Source organism: Phasianus colchicus, chromosome 3, assembly GCF_987193195.1.
Source record: "Phasianus colchicus chromosome 3, bPhaCol1.hap1.1, whole genome shotgun sequence".
Taxonomy (NCBI): Eukaryota; Metazoa; Chordata; class Aves; order Galliformes; family Phasianidae; genus Phasianus; species Phasianus colchicus.
In genome coordinates, this window is record NC_143438.1 from 53,249,608 (window position 1) to 53,267,256 (window position 17,649).

At 37.7% G+C, this 17,649-nt stretch overlaps 1 protein-coding gene across 5 annotated transcripts in view; it reads right to left on the bottom strand.

The window, feature by feature from the left end:
* The window catches only part of NOL4 (nucleolar protein 4), a 186,021-nt gene that overhangs the window by 142,266 nt on the left and 26,106 nt on the right, over nucleotides 1–17,649 (bottom strand). For 4 of the 5 annotated variants that reach the window (XM_090137539.1, XM_090137538.1, XM_090137540.1 and 1 more), the window contains exon 2: nucleotides 8,005–8,154. In XM_090137539.1, coding sequence (XP_089993665.1) covers nucleotides 8,005–8,154 — 150 coding nt within the window. Of the gene's footprint in view, nucleotides 1–5,339; nucleotides 5,402–8,004; nucleotides 8,155–17,649 lie in introns of those variants that run through there. The other variant, XM_090137542.1, reaches the window with a different exon arrangement.

Consider the following 17,649-nt stretch of genomic DNA (forward strand, 5'->3'; position numbering starts at 1 on the left):
TTAAAAAAACAACCTTCACACCTCAGCAATGCAGACTCCCTTTTGCTTTTCTCATTGAAGAAGAACATCTCTACTTCATGAGATGAAGATAATGGCTTGCTAGCTCTGGCCATGCTGGCTTAGAACCACTAGCGTCCTAAAAGCTCTCTAACCAAATCAGCACAAAGTTGAGCACAAAATCCTGTATTTTGCTCCTCAGTCAAACTTAATGCCTGTGCTCAAGTTTCGGTTTATGTATGTCATGGATTTGGCTTGCATTTATTTCAGAATAAAACCTGTAGGCCAATGAGACTTTGTAACTAACTATATAGAAATACCTTAGTGGTCTGACTTCATCAGGAAAAAATGTTTTTCTATCCTCTATTCTATCTGAAAGAAAGCGGCTCAGTCCTCACTGATGCAGTAAATTCTCACTGCCTTCGGAGGCAATGTTCTTCTCAAGGCCATTAGCTAACAAAAACTATAGCCAGACTCATTTAGTGATGCCCTGCAATCAAAGAACAGTGTTGTTCTTCAATTCCATTAAAAAAAAAAAAAAAAAAAAAAAAAAAGTTAAAATTTTAAGAAAAAAAGGTCAGAAAAGTGAATTGAATTGGGAGATATTACATGATTTACATCCACACACTTCTGACGCATATTTTTTTGTATGATTTACAGGAAACTGGTCATGTATACACCTCTATCAATCAGAGAACAAATAGTGTTGATATATCATACTGATAAAACATCAGAATTCATCTGATTAACCATATTGATGAAATATTCCAGAGTGCACCCAAAGAGGGTGGATTGGATTGGATAACTTGGATTTCATTAAAAAAAAAAAAAAAATTCAAATGTGATGCATTAAAGTAGCTTTATGTGATTCCTTATTCTTACAGCTGATTTTATTATTATGTCTTCTGTTCTTTCATAGAAACGCTTTATCTTGTATCAGGATGTATTCCTTGTCATGGAGAAACCAGAAAATAAGCACATTCTAGCAGGTCAGTGTTTAGGTGTTGTGTGCTAGATATAGCTACTACAGTTGAACGCTTTTTACACTAAAGGGAAAAATACACGAAGAAGAAACTAGACACTAAGCTAGGAGTGCTATAAGATTGTATTTAGTTTACCCCCAGAAGTTACAGTCCACGAAAACTGACATATATTTTTGTTATAACTCTGAACACAGAGGGAAATAAAAACAGACATCAGTGGCTTACGAGTCAACATTTTTATAATTTTAATCTACTGCACATAAAAAGTCTACAGTATAGTAGATTTTGACAAAGAACCATAGAATCATTAAGGTTAGGAAAACCAATAAGATCCCCTAGTACAACCATCAGCCATCCCCACCATGCCCACTAACCACATCCCTCAGCGCCACATCCACATGGTTCGTGAACATCTCCAGGGATGGTGATTCCACCACTCCCTGGGCAGCCTGTTCCAATACCTCACCACTCTTTCTGAGAATTTTTTCCTAACCTGAACCTCCTCAGCACAGTTTAAGGCCATTACCTCTTGTCCTATTGCTAGTTACCTGGGAAAACAGGCCAACTCCCACCTTGCTACAAGTGGGGGGACCATAGTATCCCCCAGAGGATGTATATCAAGCCTTTCAAAATATGGTCCAGCAACAAAACTCTTCTAAATCTGGAATTGGTCTACATGCTATCTATTGGATCCCATGCAGAATTACAAGAGGGAATTAATCCATTAACTAAGCATGTAATTTGATTCATATTGGAGCTAAGTGAAGTATGCCCTAACTATCCATGAGAACAAGATCACCTTCCCATTGCATCACTGCAGGCAGAGAAAATGGGCAAAGTGAACTTCATGTTCCCCAGTGTTCAGATGATTTAAGTGCATGGTGTTGTGATGATATAGTTTTCAGAGCTCCATTTTTATTTGGAAAATTAACAAGCACTAAATTGAAGGCAGATTTTAGGACACATATGGCAGAGTAGGAAAGACAAGTGTGAGGAGAGAGAGTGAAATATTGCAAGTGAACCTATTAACCCCTAAAGAATTAACACAGAGAATGTATGTGTAGTCTGGAAGACATGATGTGTCAGAAATGAGAGAATTTTTGTTGTGCATGTATATGCTTTTAATTAAGGATGATGAGGAAAGGAAAGATGATCCAAAGAAAAATTGAAAGAGGAGAGAGAGACATGTAGGGAGAATGACAATCTGTCCTGGGCCAACAGCCATCAAACCAGGTGGCAGAAATTGGTTTCTTGATGACAGGAGTGCAAGCCAGACAAGGAAAGTCCTTTCCTCACTTCAGCAAGAGGTCAGGATAGAAGGCTGATGTAGGAAAGCATATATATTATTGCCGAGAGTTTTATCAAGAGCTCTCTACCCTGATATATTGGGGAAAATGTTTTTCTCTCTCATACACAACTTTACCTTCACAACTCCACTTCCTCCCTACATAACAGGACTATCTTTCTGAGAGGGAGGGAATGCAGAGCATCTGCTAGCTGGTTCTCTGCCAGGGCACTCAAAACTTGCCCTTTGAAAAAAAAAAAAAAGAAAAAAAAAAGGAAGAAAAAAAAAGCAGAGACAAGACAGAAGGATAAAAGTGCACAGGGCTTGGATGTTTCACCTTGCACAAAGGACTGGTGCAGATACAAGTATGTTAGTGTGTTAAGACCCTGCATAAACCTCATATTCTTCTTTCCCAAGCACAGTTTTGCCCTGGATGGAGACCAGCTAGACTGCAAACTTTCTTAATTCTACTTGATAGAGGAAGTTGTACTGGAAGGAAATGATGTGGAAGGAAATAATGTGACCTGTCAAAAAATTCTTCCCAAGGAAAACACATTCAGTGTGGTGCTTAGAGGAGACTTGCAAACACATTCTTTGTTCAAGAGGGGGAAAAAGTCACTTTGTGCTTTACAATTTGAAGAATATTTTTCTTAGTTTGACAGAACAACATCCATTAATGCAAGAACTGGATGAAGAACAGGACTCCAGATATTCCCCATACCTAATAGACTCCTGTTTTTCCTCAGATATTATATATTTATGTACTATGTTTCTGGTGAGTCTTGCCTCTAGCTACTTTCCCTTGACACATCAATATGTCCCACAAGTTTTACAAGCCTACTTGTCTTCCAGCTCATCATTCTGCTGCTCTTTCTTCATTCATGGGCTGGGAATTTTATTAACCAACCCATTTCTCCTGAAACCTTTGCTTACAACTCAGGTTCATTGCTGCAGTGTTTCAAGGCATTGCACTGTGCAATGTAGGCTCAACAGGCAGACATTAGATCATTATTCACATGTAAAAATATTCAAGTACATGGAATTTCAAGAGTTTAAGGTGGCTGCAAGACCTATGCAATCTGTTCTCAAGTAGACACTTAATTACAGGAAACTCTCCAGATGTAATACACAGAAGTGAGGCATTTATTCTTCATAGTTTATTGTTTAAATGTCATAAATACATATATAGATATAGATATAGATAAAGAATAACTAAGGAAAGTAAAATCTATTTTGAAAATCAGGGCTTGTCCACTAGATTTGGCCTAACTGTACAAAGGGCTGGGCCTGAGAGGAGGCAGAGATTTTCTTCCTCAGACTCATCAGAGCCATATCAATTTCTTGAAAAATTTAATAAGGTAACTTTTTTTCTCCCAGTTAGCACCAAATTACAAAGATTTTTTTGTGACTTTTGCAATGTACTGTTCCTGAAGCAATAACTTTTCCCATTTGCTCCCACCTTCTATATACTCCTCAACACTTGAATTTAAATTTCATATACAGCTGATTTAAATCAAGATATGTATCTCAGCAAAGGCACAGAGGCACAGAGAAGCCAGTCATGCATTTGTTGCATGTCTTTCACATTAAGCTGTACCAATTCTTCTGAACATTTCTGTCCTGTGTGTTCCTGTCTCCAGTTCAGTACAGCAGCTCATATCTCAGGGCCCAGTGTCTGCACACATCCAAACAGACCTTTAGGACATGGACAAAAATGCACTATCTCAAAGCAAAGCAGTTCCTCTAGGATGCTGAGCTGTACAAAAGTGCAAGCAGAGCCACCCCTCTGAGGATCCTCTGCCCTTCCTCCTGGCTGCTCAGGTAACTCCTCTAGGCCACACATCACTCCTCCATCTGTGGAGCTTGGTTTCCTAGAGAATCTGGAGGAAAAAAGCTCTTGTTTGGGCACAACTGCTGTCCTTGGCACCAAGGAACACACTCCTTTCCCATTCCCAGCCAACTGTTCTCCTGCTGAGCCAATGACTTAGCCTGACCTTGTGTCCCATATTCTGCCTTGTGCGGGAATTATCTCCCTCCCTCAAGACCCTCCTGTTTGTAAACTTCCTTGGGAACTGTAGAACTAATCAAAATTATAAATGTTGTATTAAGTAGCCCTTCACTCTGATGAATTTCAATACTGCAACACTCTGGATATAATTTAAAGGCATGACAACTCTTAGTTTCATTTCACGTGTTTAAGTCAAGCCTTTTTTTACTAGTATAAGTCTACCTACAGCTTTGCTGGCAAAGAACATAGCCTATCAATCTTATATTGTATACAAGTCAAGCATGAGCATGAAACCTGCTAGTTAAATGGGAAGTTCGCTCTTTTATATGTATTTTCAAGGTTACTCTACCAAATCATTGACATAGAATTTGTACAGTTCCCTTCTCACGTATTAGTGCATGGAGAAGAATAAAATGGGAACTTATTCTAATCTTGAATATTGAAGCACAGATGCTTTCTTAAATAATCTGTAGGAACTGTGCCAAGGAAACTTAAAGTTTGAGTTTGGTACATTGCTGTACCATGAAAATGTAACAGTTCCCTTCCAATATGCTGCTCTTTTAAATTACCTAGCACCATATCCTATGTACCTTCCTGTGCAGCACCTCCATAGAAAGTTTCACGGAAATCAGTTGCAAAAATACCATTGATACAGTTGACATTAACAACTCACTTAAGATTACAGAATTGGTAGTTGAGTCTGTAAGCTGTTCTGAACATATTTTTAGAAAGAAATACTAATATTTTTGAGTACTCCAGCAACTGGGGGGGCACTATCAAAAATGAAAAAGGATCTACCAATTCCAAATTTGTTTCTCCATATAGATGCAAACAGTGGTTAATTAAATTACTTCTAACAATTTAATTACCTTTCTAACCATGCTTGAATACTATTCAAAGTCCTGAATAAAGCAGTTTCTCAATTGAAAATAGTGACTCATGCATATATAAGCAAATTAATTACTAAAATTACTATATGGCAGTCCTTAGATCTGTGTCATGTATTTTTTTTAGAAATACTTGGGTATGAAAGATATATGTATTACAGAAGTTTAGCAATTTTTACCAAAACTGTGGCTTTCTTCCCATCATTTTTTCTGTTGAGACATTCTAGTTGTCCAGTCAGAGAGCAAAAGCAATGTGATCATCACATGCCAGGAATTATGAATAACAAATAGCACATAGAACCATAGAATCACAGAATGGCTTGGGTTGGAAGGGACTCCAAAGATCATAAGTTCCAAACCCACCTGCTACAGGCAGAGTTGCTAGCTGATAGATTAAGTATTAGATCAGGTTGCCCAGGGCCCCATCCAACCTGTCCTTAAAAACCTTGAGAGAAAGGGCATCCACAGTCTCCCTGGGCAACACGTTCTAGCACCTTACCACTCAGTAAAAAATTTGCCCCTGACATCTAACCTAAATCTCCCTTCCTTTAGTTTGAATCCATTTCCTTGTCGTATCACTATTTACCCATGTAAAAAGTTTATTTCCTGTTTATAAACTCCCTTTAAATATTGGACAGCTGCAATGAGGTCTTCTCACATTCTTCTCTTCTCCAGGCTGAAGTCCAGCTCCCTTACCCTATCTTCATAGGAGAGGTGTTCAAGCCTCTGATCATCTTCGTGGCCCTCCTCTGGACCCTCTCCAGCAGCTTGACATCTTTCCTGTATTGGCCCCACACATGGATGCAGATGGGGCCACATGAGGGCAGAATAGAGGGCTACTTTCGTTTCCCTCACCCTGCTGGCCACCCCTCTTCTGATGAAAGCCCTGATACCATTGACCTTTCCAGGCTGCAAGTACACGCTTCTGGCTTATTTTAAGTTTTTCATGAACCAGGATCCCTAACTCCTTCCCAGACAGGCTACTCTCAAGGATTTATTTTCCCAATTTGTATACATATCTGGGATTACCTCAACCCCAGTGCAAAACTTTGCACTTTGCTTTGTTGAACTTCATTAGGTTCACAAGGGCCCATCTTTCAAGGTCCTTCTGGATGGCAACCCTTCCTTCTGGTGTATCAGCTGCAATTGTAGCAGGTGAAGCACCATCTCTGTAAAAATTGTTCACTCAAACTATTTGCTGAATGCTTATGCATAATATATATATTCACAGAAGTCAAGGATGATTCACTTTTGACTTGTGAATAAAGAAGCAAGACTAAATTAATCATGTTTCCAATTCACTTAATAAAATTAAGATCTGCCAAAGTACTTCTGTGTGATTTATAAAGCTTTTAGGGTATCGTTTTTACAAGATTATTACTCAAGACACTACCTCTTTCCTTCTGCTGCATCACACAAGGAGATACTGTGTGGCTTTCTGGAACAGACTGACACTACTGCGTATCATTTTTAGTGAGAACATTTTCATTGACAGGGCCAGTAAAGCAGCATGTGTTTCCCCAGTTAGCCTGGAAGAGTTTGAAGCCTATTTATTTAGTCTAATTCTTATCTTGGGACAGATAGCAAGAATTGATATTAGTTTGTTCTGGAGTCTTTTTTTCTTTCTTTTTCCTTACACCTGTATCTTATTCTACAAACGTTGTGACCTATACATTTGAACAGCCTAGCAAAGTAAAACAAAAAGAAGAGAAAAAGGTCAATGAAGATATTACTTTTCTAATGCTTTCTAAAACACAAGACCAAGTATCAAAATGGCTGAGGTGACAGATGAAAATTAATTTAGACAGTTTGTGTTTGTTAATCCTGAAATATCACTCAAAGCCATACAAAGCACACCCAAGATGACTGGTGTCTTCCTTCATACATCTATGTTGAGGTCAATACAGCTAGGAACAAATTATGAGAAACATTGCCAAGAGCTTATCCCGCAACAAACTGTCTGAAATGACCAATAAATAAAATATATGTGAAGGGATTCAGAGAGACATAGTAAAGATTGTTATGTACCCGAAAAAATAGTAATGGAAAAACAGGTATTTCTTACAACTAAAGCTTGAGATGTCGGAAACCTAGAGTGCCCACACATTTTCTGGCTTTTCATTAAGAAATGGTTAGAATCATTAGAATCATTAGAATTCCTCAGGTTGGAAAAGACCTTAAAGATCATCAAGTCCAGTCACAACCTAATCATACTACCCTAACTCTAACAACCCTCTGCTAAATCATGTCCCTGAGCACCACATCCAAATGGTTTTTAAACACATTCAGGGATGGTGACTCAACCACTTCCCTGAGGAGCCTATTCCAGTGCTTAACCACCCATTCTGTAAATAAGTTTTTCCCAATATCTAAACTAAACCTCCATTAAGAATATTTAGTCAGCAGCAATAAATTATAAGGAAACTTCATATGTGGAAATACAACACCCCATTTAGCAAAGTTGTCTAAATACCTTTTAAGTCTTCTTTCAGACTTCTTTCGTTCAATAACAACTTGTTAATTAATAATAGTTATTAGAGAAAGTGTCAAGCTATTATAGAAATAACAAATTCTATTCTTCTACCAGTATGAGCATCACTACTGAAGTCAATGGATCCAATGAGTAGGAAGTTTGGCCTTCCTGATTTCCAGATTGCATTTTGGCATGCATTACTGAAGTGCCTCTGAAATAAGTTTAAGGTTGAAGTTTGCAATACTAATCTAAGTGGGAAAAAAAACCAAAAACACAAATTGCATGTCACATGACTAAATCCAAACAATTCATGCATTTAGAGACTAATGTTTACTTTCAGTTGGATGTTTGTTGGGTTTTTTTGTACTTACTGCTTTATATGTTCTCTTCTGTCCAGCATGTTTTCTGATTTGTTCTCCATTAGGCCCAGTTTCAACATGCATGGAATAGATAATGTCAAAGAAGTCTTCTACTACGGCTACCCGCCGTAAAGACAGCTTCTCATCTACACCTACTCCATCCTGGAAAGTAAAAAGAGAGAAGAAAAAAAAAAATAAGGAGAGGATAAATAGGTAAATGGTGATCATCATGGGACACATTCTCCTCTTGTGACAGCAAGTTAAAAACCCTGCCATTGGGAACTGAAGGTCACCCACTCAGTGTATGACAGGAAGAGTAATGTAAAAAAGCTATATTATCAGAAGGATCAGATTATATGACACCATTCCCCGCAATCAGCTCATTTTACCAGACCAGGACATTTAGACTCTTGACAGCGACCTTTCACTCCAATATTTTAAAAATGATACAAAAAGTACCCATGCTTGTTTCTCCAAATGCACAAACAACATGCAAAAGCAGAAGCAGTTCCCACCACGTGGTACAGAAAGGCATTATGTGGCTGTTAATAAGAATCCAAGAGCTTTTATCATCTCATTCCCCTCCCAGTAAATCTGTACCTAGCATCTCATAAAGGTATTTAATAAAGGGTTCTAATTTGCAGGTGACAGAGCTGACTGTAATTATGAATACAAAGGAAGTTGTTACAAACAATTTACTGCCAGAAAATCTACTTGAAAATACACTACAGGAAGACATACCACAATATGAGGAAAAGAAAGGGACTTTTTTTGTTTTTTGTTTTGGTTTGTTTTTTTTTTACTCAGAGGACAGATTGGAATGAGGGACAGAAAAGTGAAGACACTATCACAGTTTCTAAGCTGGAGACTTCTAAACAGAGAGAAGCCCCAGTGGCTCTGAAATTAATCACTACCATTCAATTCATGCCTTTAAATAGGATCATCCATAAGAGGTTGGTTATTTTTTTCACAGCTGTCTATGGATTCAGTTCTAATGAAGAGGCAGGAACTGGCATTCTTGTTTTTCCAGGGCAGGCAGCTATCAAGCAGGCTATGTTTTGTAATACAAGGTAAGTATGTGAGAAATAAAATGAGAATGGCCCATTCACTTGCAATCCATCACAATTTTTAAAGTTAGATCTCAGAAGGCAACAATGTCACTTAACCTTCAAAACCTAACACATTTGATAATGTCATTACTGCTGCTGTAAGTCATGCCACTAAAAAAAAAAAAACAAAAAAAAAAAACAAAAAAAAAACCTTTTGTAACAAAGCAAATGTAACGACAGCAACTGCTATTGTGACCAAATACAGACAAAAGATGAGAAATTAAAATACAACAATTGCACACGATTCCAAGTTGCTGCCCCCACACTAATAACTTCCCAGTAATCCATTCCAGTAAGTTTGCTGGATGTGGACAGCTACTATTTTTTTTCCTCACCATTTTATTCCAGCCCACACACTTTTATTTTTCACAAAGTTCATAGAAAGAACCTAAATAATCCCAATGGCTTCAAAGGATCCCCAGGGTGGCAACGGGGCACTGACACATCACTAGCAATGACAGAGAAAATATCAGTATCTCTACAGCTAGCTTTCTACAAGTGCCTGATGGTATCAGATTAGGTGGTGTTAATACTCTACTAGCCATGCAAGCTTGTGCTGTCCTCTTCCATCATGCCCCTGCTCTTCCCAGGAGCCTTCTTCAAAGAAGTCCCCTGCCCAAAGCTAGATGCTTTCTACCATCCATTCAGCAGTCTGTGCTCCCTGTCTCAAGAAAGCTGGAATGGAGCAGAACTCCCTATGCGCGTTAAGAGGATTTCCATAGTCCTGCAAAGAAGAAGAGTGGCAGATGTGACTGTGTTGAGGATGGAGGAAAGGTGAGGAATTTACAGTCTCCACCAAAGATTAAATCCTCAGAGAGATCAGCTGGGAAGAAGAGCTCAGAGACAGCAGAGATGCTCCCATCCCCTGAAAAGTCCTTAAAATTTCACTAACCACCTGCTCAAAAATTTTGTGGCATCATGCCAGGTTCTGGTATGAGCAGCATTAAGAATTTTCTTCTTATTGCTCTTCATTGCTGTGTATTATTTAAAAAAAAAAAAAAAAAAAAAAAAAGTTTTAGCGATGGGGCCAAGACAAAATCAAGATTTTTGCTGCTTTAATCTTTAGGGGAATTCACATGTGAGTTCTGCAGGGGGCCCATCCTCTATCATTATTTTCACACCACCCAAATGGCTCAGTGGGATTCCTAATGATTTCAAATGCTCTTATTATGACGACAGTGTTATCTCATGCCACTCTCAGAACTGTCAGAAGTTTATAGTGTTGATTAACTGATAAAGACTTTATCTGCTTATTACTAATGAGTTTTGTTTTAGGAAACTTCCTGTGGGGGAGCTCTCTTTTTTAATTAAAGAAAAATCCATTACAACAATATTAATTTAAAACCTGAGATGCCACATCAGCAAAGCTGACACGTACAAACATTAGGAAAGTATTCAAAAAAGAACCTCAAGATGGAAATTCTTTCTGCTGCCATTGGTGGCCATAAGTGTACGGTGTTCTTTTTTGTCAGTCCCCCTGCCCCTCCTTCTTTGGTCTCTGAGACCCAAAGAGAGGTAAGCATGGTATGAGTGTGTTTTTCTGGTTACATTTCATTCAGCTGACTATAGCAGTAAGTATCACTGCAACTTTTAAAAATACAAGGTAGTAAAATCTGCACAAACTCTTTGTCATGCCCTTTAATTGAAATGCCAGAAAATGAATACAAACTTTGAAAATCTTGTCAGTCAGAAGTGATAGGAAAAAAAAATGGTGTACATGGAGTGGAAACTTCTTCAGGAGAGATAACACTATCACTTAGCAATTATACTTGTATTTCATCGTAAATGAATCTGGTTGGACCTGGGCAATGAATTGGTCAGGATTCATTCTGCATAGTGCTGCATAAGGTGATAAGGCAGACCTTGTTTCAGAAAGCCTGCAGTGTTAAAAAAGGTGCTGAATTGCCGTGAGTAGGCTGTTAAGTACATCTGGCAGTGCTCTGCAGAGACATAAGCTCTAACAGCAATACACCAGATAAGTAACCTGAATGAGAATGAGATAGCTATTTACTAAGACTTTAGATATCCCAGCACTGACATTTCAGCAAGCAAAAATCTGGGCAAATGTTACAACCCCAGACCTCCATTTAAACCATGATGTCTCTGAAGTGGACACAGTTGTATCAGACTTTCCTATCACATGCCATTACATTACACTTTTATCCTGAAATTGCTATTTGATAAAGACATTAACAAAGCAGGTCTTCTTTATAAGCTGGCTTTGGGTAAAATTTTCACAGTGCCTAAGGGGAAATTTTTTAGCCTCAACTAAGTCTAAAAAGAGACGAATGGGGGAATACATGATAATGCTATTCAGATGTCTGAAAGGCTATGAAATGTCCACAAGGGACAGGACAAGTAATAGGCTTAAACCACAGCAAGGGAGATTTACATTACGCATTAGGAAAAGCTCACTATTGATGTGGATAGTCAAGTACAGTAATAGTTTGCCTGGGGAGGTTTGGGGATCTCTGTCGCAGGAGGATTTTGAGACCAGGTTAGGAAAGTATCTGTCAGGAACAGTTTGAGTAAATCCTCTCTTGGATAGACCAGATATTAATTGAGGCCCTTCTTGATAACTCAATAACTGAGAAGTTCAAAGATCATTTTCAAAGTTATAAGGAGACTAACAGCTCTAGGAGAGCAGGAAAGATATTTATAAATCACTGGGGTATTTTTAGGCATCTTTTTCATCAAGGCAAGAACCTAAGTCCCACTCTTGGTGTTGACTTAGGGATAGAAGTTTCACTGCATGTTTCTTTCCAAAAACTGGACTTAGATTCTTAAATTTTTTAGGTTGTCTGTCATCCCATTTGTTTCAGCTATCACAGAAGTATGTCCTTACTTTAAATCAGTTGCCTCAGATTCCTCTCTGGTCAACAGTGTGACAATCACTACAAAGCACGATTCATCCTTACAGAAGCTGGAACAGTTTCAATCTCTACCACAGCAAAGTTACTTAATTTTACTCTTTGCACTGCAGATCTCATTTATGTTTATTCCTATGTGCTTAGGATACAAATAAATAAATGCTTCTTTTCATTTTCAGCCCTACAAATTGAATTTGCAATCTGAGATTAAAGTTTTTCAATTTTGTTTAGATATCTACACGAAGAATACTCTAATATACTTCTGGATGGTACTGATTTTACTGACAGTTATGCACCTCTCAAAAACTGCTGGGCATCCCTTTGAACAGTGATGCCTGAGGAGAAAGTCAGTCTCCTACACTGAGATGGGACCTGCAGGGCTAGCATGGGTAAAGAGAAAAAAAGATGCCAATGATGCAAAAAACTCCTAGCAAGGAGATAAAAAAGATCTATTAAACAAATAAATAAACAAATAAACAAACAAATAAATAAATAAAACCCAGAAAGCAGTCATTTTAGCAGTTAGCTGAATAAAACAAGTCTTTAAAATTAAAGCTGACCAAAAAAGGTTCTTGCTGTTTCTTGCTTGAGAACACCTGCTACATCTCATGTTGAAGTTTCTTGGGGGAAATAGGACTCAAAAACATCCTCTTGCTTCATGAATATAACTATCAGCATCTTTACAATGTTTGAAAAATATTCCTATAAAAATGTGATAGAAGGAAATAGCAAATAAAAGAATAGGCTTGGTTGGTAGTTCTATAAAAAATGCTCAAATCTATAAAAACCACTGCTGTAAAAACATCAATGCCAGAAGCATCTACAAAACTTTAGGGGAAGATGGAAATAACAATCAACCTAAATATTTTGTCACATTACATAAATCACATGCAAATACAAGACCACTTTGATTGCTGCAATATTTGTATAACAATTTTCTGGAATATACCAGTTTGGGTTACAGAGAACATAAAGCACATTTGTGCCATCATATCTCAGCTGACTATCACGTTTTTTTGCTCTTTCGCATTTTCATTGGACTGAAAGCAGTCTTTTGCTGACTGAAGCCCTGAACCCTGAATGCCTTCTATGACCTTACAAAATTTTTTGCATGTAACCCAGCCACCTTGATAGCTTATACATAAGAAACTCCTGACATGATGGTATGCTGGTGTTTCATTTTCTTTGTAGCAAACACCAGCAACATTTGTGGTGTGTTAGGATGAACCAATAGTTTATGTGTAACATAATCCTTATATACCTGCCTGCTAAAATGTTTTACAGTAAATCATCAGATTGAAAACGCCATTATTTTTTACTGCCTTTATCTGCTTGCTCAGATGTAGCTGTAAAAATATGAAAATTTAAGAAGATTGATTACTATTTAAGAACATCTCTTGCTACTGTAGAAATGAACAAATCTACTTTCACGGGCACATTGATTTGAATTCTCAAGTTGTTAGTACATTCATTTGAATACCTAAATCTCTACTGTCTGCATCACAGAAATCTACAACAGATCAAAAACAATTATTGTTTGGCACATATTATTAAGTGGCATAAAAATAAAAAGATCATTTCTATCCAGTTCCTAATGGAAGTTCCCTATAAGAGCAAAAGGGACATCTATTATTTGAAATGTATTGTTTCTGATACCCATTGCATGAACCATCTGAACAGTTAATCTCATCTTCTGCCAGCAGATGGAGACAGGAAAAATCAAAGATTCATGAAGGCAAGAATACACCATTTTCACAGGGCAAGTTCTTTCTCTGGAACTTTTAGAGCACTAACCTTACAAGGAGTAACTCAATAAGCTTGGCTGTGCCATTACCAAGTCAAACTTCACTGTGGAAATAAATTTTGAAAATAGAAAGAATTAACTTTGAAAATAGAATTAACTGAAGTAAAATAGCAAATTTGAGATAAGAAACTAAAAATAAACAATACAGAGTTTAGGATTTTCTTCTGAGCAGAGATTTATGAAAGCTGTAGGAATAAAAGTTAGGGTAGTATGGTTAGGTCACTGTTGGATTCGATGATCTTCAAGGTCTTTTCCAACCTGAGTGATTCTATGATTCTGATTGCCCTGATGGGAGATTTTCAGAGACCTAATAAACAGCAAGAGAGACCACATAAACACTGAGTTCTTTTTCCCTTTGTCTCTTGGACGAGTTCAGGTGATGGGAAAGCACCAAAGCAAAATCTTTCAACAAACCATAAGAGAATGAGTGATGAGTGCCAATTAAATCTAAAAGATCCCACCTAAAAGGACTGTCCTACTGAGTAATTTGAGGTGAGGTCATCCTCTGGTGTAAATCACTAGTTCCATTAAATCAAGCTCTAGCAATTACAGATAATAGACTGTGAAAGCTAGCTTGCCAAGGTGCAAAAGAAAGGTTTATTTCCATGAAATGTAGTAGTATGATCCTGAGAATGATTTCAAGACTGATAAGACACCTTCAGAGATATCATCAGAAACCTGTTTGGTCTTCTGGCACAAAGAGGACAACAACTGGTCAGTGTCTCTGAGATAAATATTTAAAGCTTTTCCATATTGGAGAAGGGCAGAAACTTTTATTTTTCATCTGTCGTAGGAGAGTTATGGATGGATAGGCAAACCTACCATCACGAGGGCTAGTGCAGGAGAAGGGCTTAGAAATGAAACATGAGGCCTGTCTACTGTCTCTTGTATCTCCCATTAAAATAAGTACAGATGTGGGAAGCAAGAAGCATTTTCAAACAGATACCTTGAGTTGAATCCATACTGAACCTGGAGGGAGGACAGGCAAAACCCCAGTGAGAATTCAAAGCAGACAGAGCCTGCAGGTTACATTCCTTAATCAAGAGCTACTTCTTAACTAAGGTCTGAATGCTGTTTTTTCCTAAGCATGCTGATGCTTTTTTTTTTTTTTAATTTATTTCTACTTTTTTGTTCATTATTTCTTCTTAGACTTTTAAACATTCACATAACCATTCTGAATAATAGGTCACAAGGCAGGCCACATTTTACTATTTGTTAAGTCTGTTGATCTAGTCTAACCAAACACTATAGGTGATATGTAGGTGAGCAAGCAGAGCAGCACAAGAAGAGCAGAGCTGCAGAGCTAAAGCTGTTGATAACCAGGAGCTGCTTTCACAGTACACGTATTTCAGTCTGGCTCTAGACTGATCCCTGGCACTGGACACAGTTAAGTGAATGCGGACAGGAGCTTTGTTTGAAGAACATTTTCCTTTTCCAAACCAAAACACCAATACAGATGCAGCCATAGCATCTTCATTGCAAGTCGCATTTTTCACATGTGCACACTGAGAAGAGCATTACCCAGATTGGTGAGGAAGATGCTTATGTGTCTAGCTCAGGGACACACACTGCCCTGGTTTGACTAGGAGGGCAGGAGGAAGGAAGATGCTGAACAATCATATATTCTGACACGGAAACCATACTGCCATATTCCTCCCTCTACATCCCTCCTATGTCAGCAAATTCCTGCCTGCTTAGCCTGCTGAAATGGCAGGTGATGTTTTCATCATTAGATGCACAGTCCTACTGCGACTGTGCCTTTCACACTTTTTTTGTTTGTTTGTTTGTGTGCGTAAGAGGTTTGTTTGTTTGACTGATTTGGGGTTTGTTTTTATTTCACAGAGAAAGAAAATGATTGCTTTTTTGAACAAAACTATCTGCAGTCGATACATTCAATACAGAAACAATGAACCCAGACATTAAGTGTGTCATATTTAGTAAAAAGTAGCTAGAACTGGATGGAAAGGAAGAGCTCGTACAACACCTCAAGGAAGACTGCAATTTGCACTTTTGTGTGATAAATTTGAATAGACTGTAATTCAGCAATGAATTCATTTTTTAAAAAAGGCATCTAGAAAATAATTCCTGATCTTAGTTTATTTTCAAATAGTATGTCCAGAAGTCCTTATTTAATACAGAAAAGTGACAACTATTTCCTCCTTTGAAAACGTTAACCAGACTTTCAATTCCTGTTCTCTGAAGGATGCTGTCTGTTTTCTAGTGGGGTGGTTTTCTATTAGAAATAACTAAGTTTTGTCTTTTAAATGTTTGTTTGTTGTTTTTTTTTAATTCACTGAAGTTCTGAAAATATTCAGTACATTTCACTTGCTCATTTCAAACCCACTGTTTTGTAAGCTACAAGGTAGGACACTAAGCTAGGACATTAAGGATAACCAAAGACGAGGAGTGCAACACAGATAAATTTTATCTAAAGTTTTTGCTTCGTCTCACATTCATTATCAAAGTTTTAATGCATTTACTTCTTCTTGATGGCTCATTAGAGGATTCATCTAAGTATGAGGAACTTTGAAAAAAATTTTCTATAATTGTGTGAATCCTAAGAAATGGCATTTTTTAAGCTTAGAAAAACTGCCAAGACTTCAGTTCCACCATGAAACATGATGAAAATGTGTGAAAATTCATCCCATTAAAATAACGTGTTACTCTTTTATTATAAGTAAAACTGAATGTGAAGATAAGTATTAGGATAGCAATATACATAAATACATACAATAAATCTCTCTTTTGTGAGAATGACAATAATTGTTTGTCCCAAACAAGGTTACCAGAATAAAACAACTAATTCTCTTCTATTAGTTTTGACTGCAGAGGATAATAAAATTGATGACTGCAGATACTAAAGTGGTCCTGTTTGATATGTTTTGGTGTTTCTTTCTGCTGCTTTTTTTTTTTTTAATTATTGTATTTGGTATTGTCATCAGCTCAGGAAACAGCAGTGGTAAATCTACTAATAATATTAACTCTTCACAGTCCTTTGATGTCTCAAAACTTGCCCATTTACATTTTAAAGTGTGCTATACTTTACAGGTATTCAAGCTGTAGGGGAATGCAATGTAGATCTATAATGCCACCTTTTTTCAGACTGATGAAATGCAACTACTGTATGCCCAAAGAAACCTAAAGTATAAACAGTGAGAACTCATTGCTCCAAAGTGCTGCCCGTGAAATTAAATGTGTATTTTTGAATTATCTTCCACATACTCTAAATTGTCTGATATAAGGGTGTTCCCAGAGGAAGGTTTTTTAATAAATAATGTGATTATGCATGTGCCAAGAGTTACATACTGTAATCAGGTTACAACACCACAGATCAACACTGTTCAGTGACAACGCTCAAAAACATACATATAATAAATTACTTTAAAAGCCTGCGTAATTTGTGAAATACTCCGAAAAGTCGGGGTAACGGGTTGGATCAGAAGACTGTTAGTAGGTTATGGTGTTAGTCTGTCTAGATCTCCGGGCTCAGCTCCAGCAAGGGCTTCTGTCCCTTCGAGTTGCTTCCACCTGCTGTGAGCTGCAAGGAATAACCCTGGGGTGGAAGGGATGAAGTGTGTGACCTAATCTCTCCCATCTATGTTTCTGCAACAGCTGTTCACTTGCTTACACAAAATGAGTTCATGGTCTCAGCACAGTTCCCGGAGGACAGCTGTCTCCATCACCAAAACCATTGCTACAACAGACCATTAGGTGCCATTAATTGGTAACCTCATTAGCAACATCAGTAAAGGCACCAGGGATCAGCTTTTCAGCTGCACTGGTGCTGTACAGGCAGGTTACGGTAGGAATGGATGAGAAATCATTAGTGGCTTTACATCACACACAGGGAGCCTTGGTTCTGACACAACCAAGG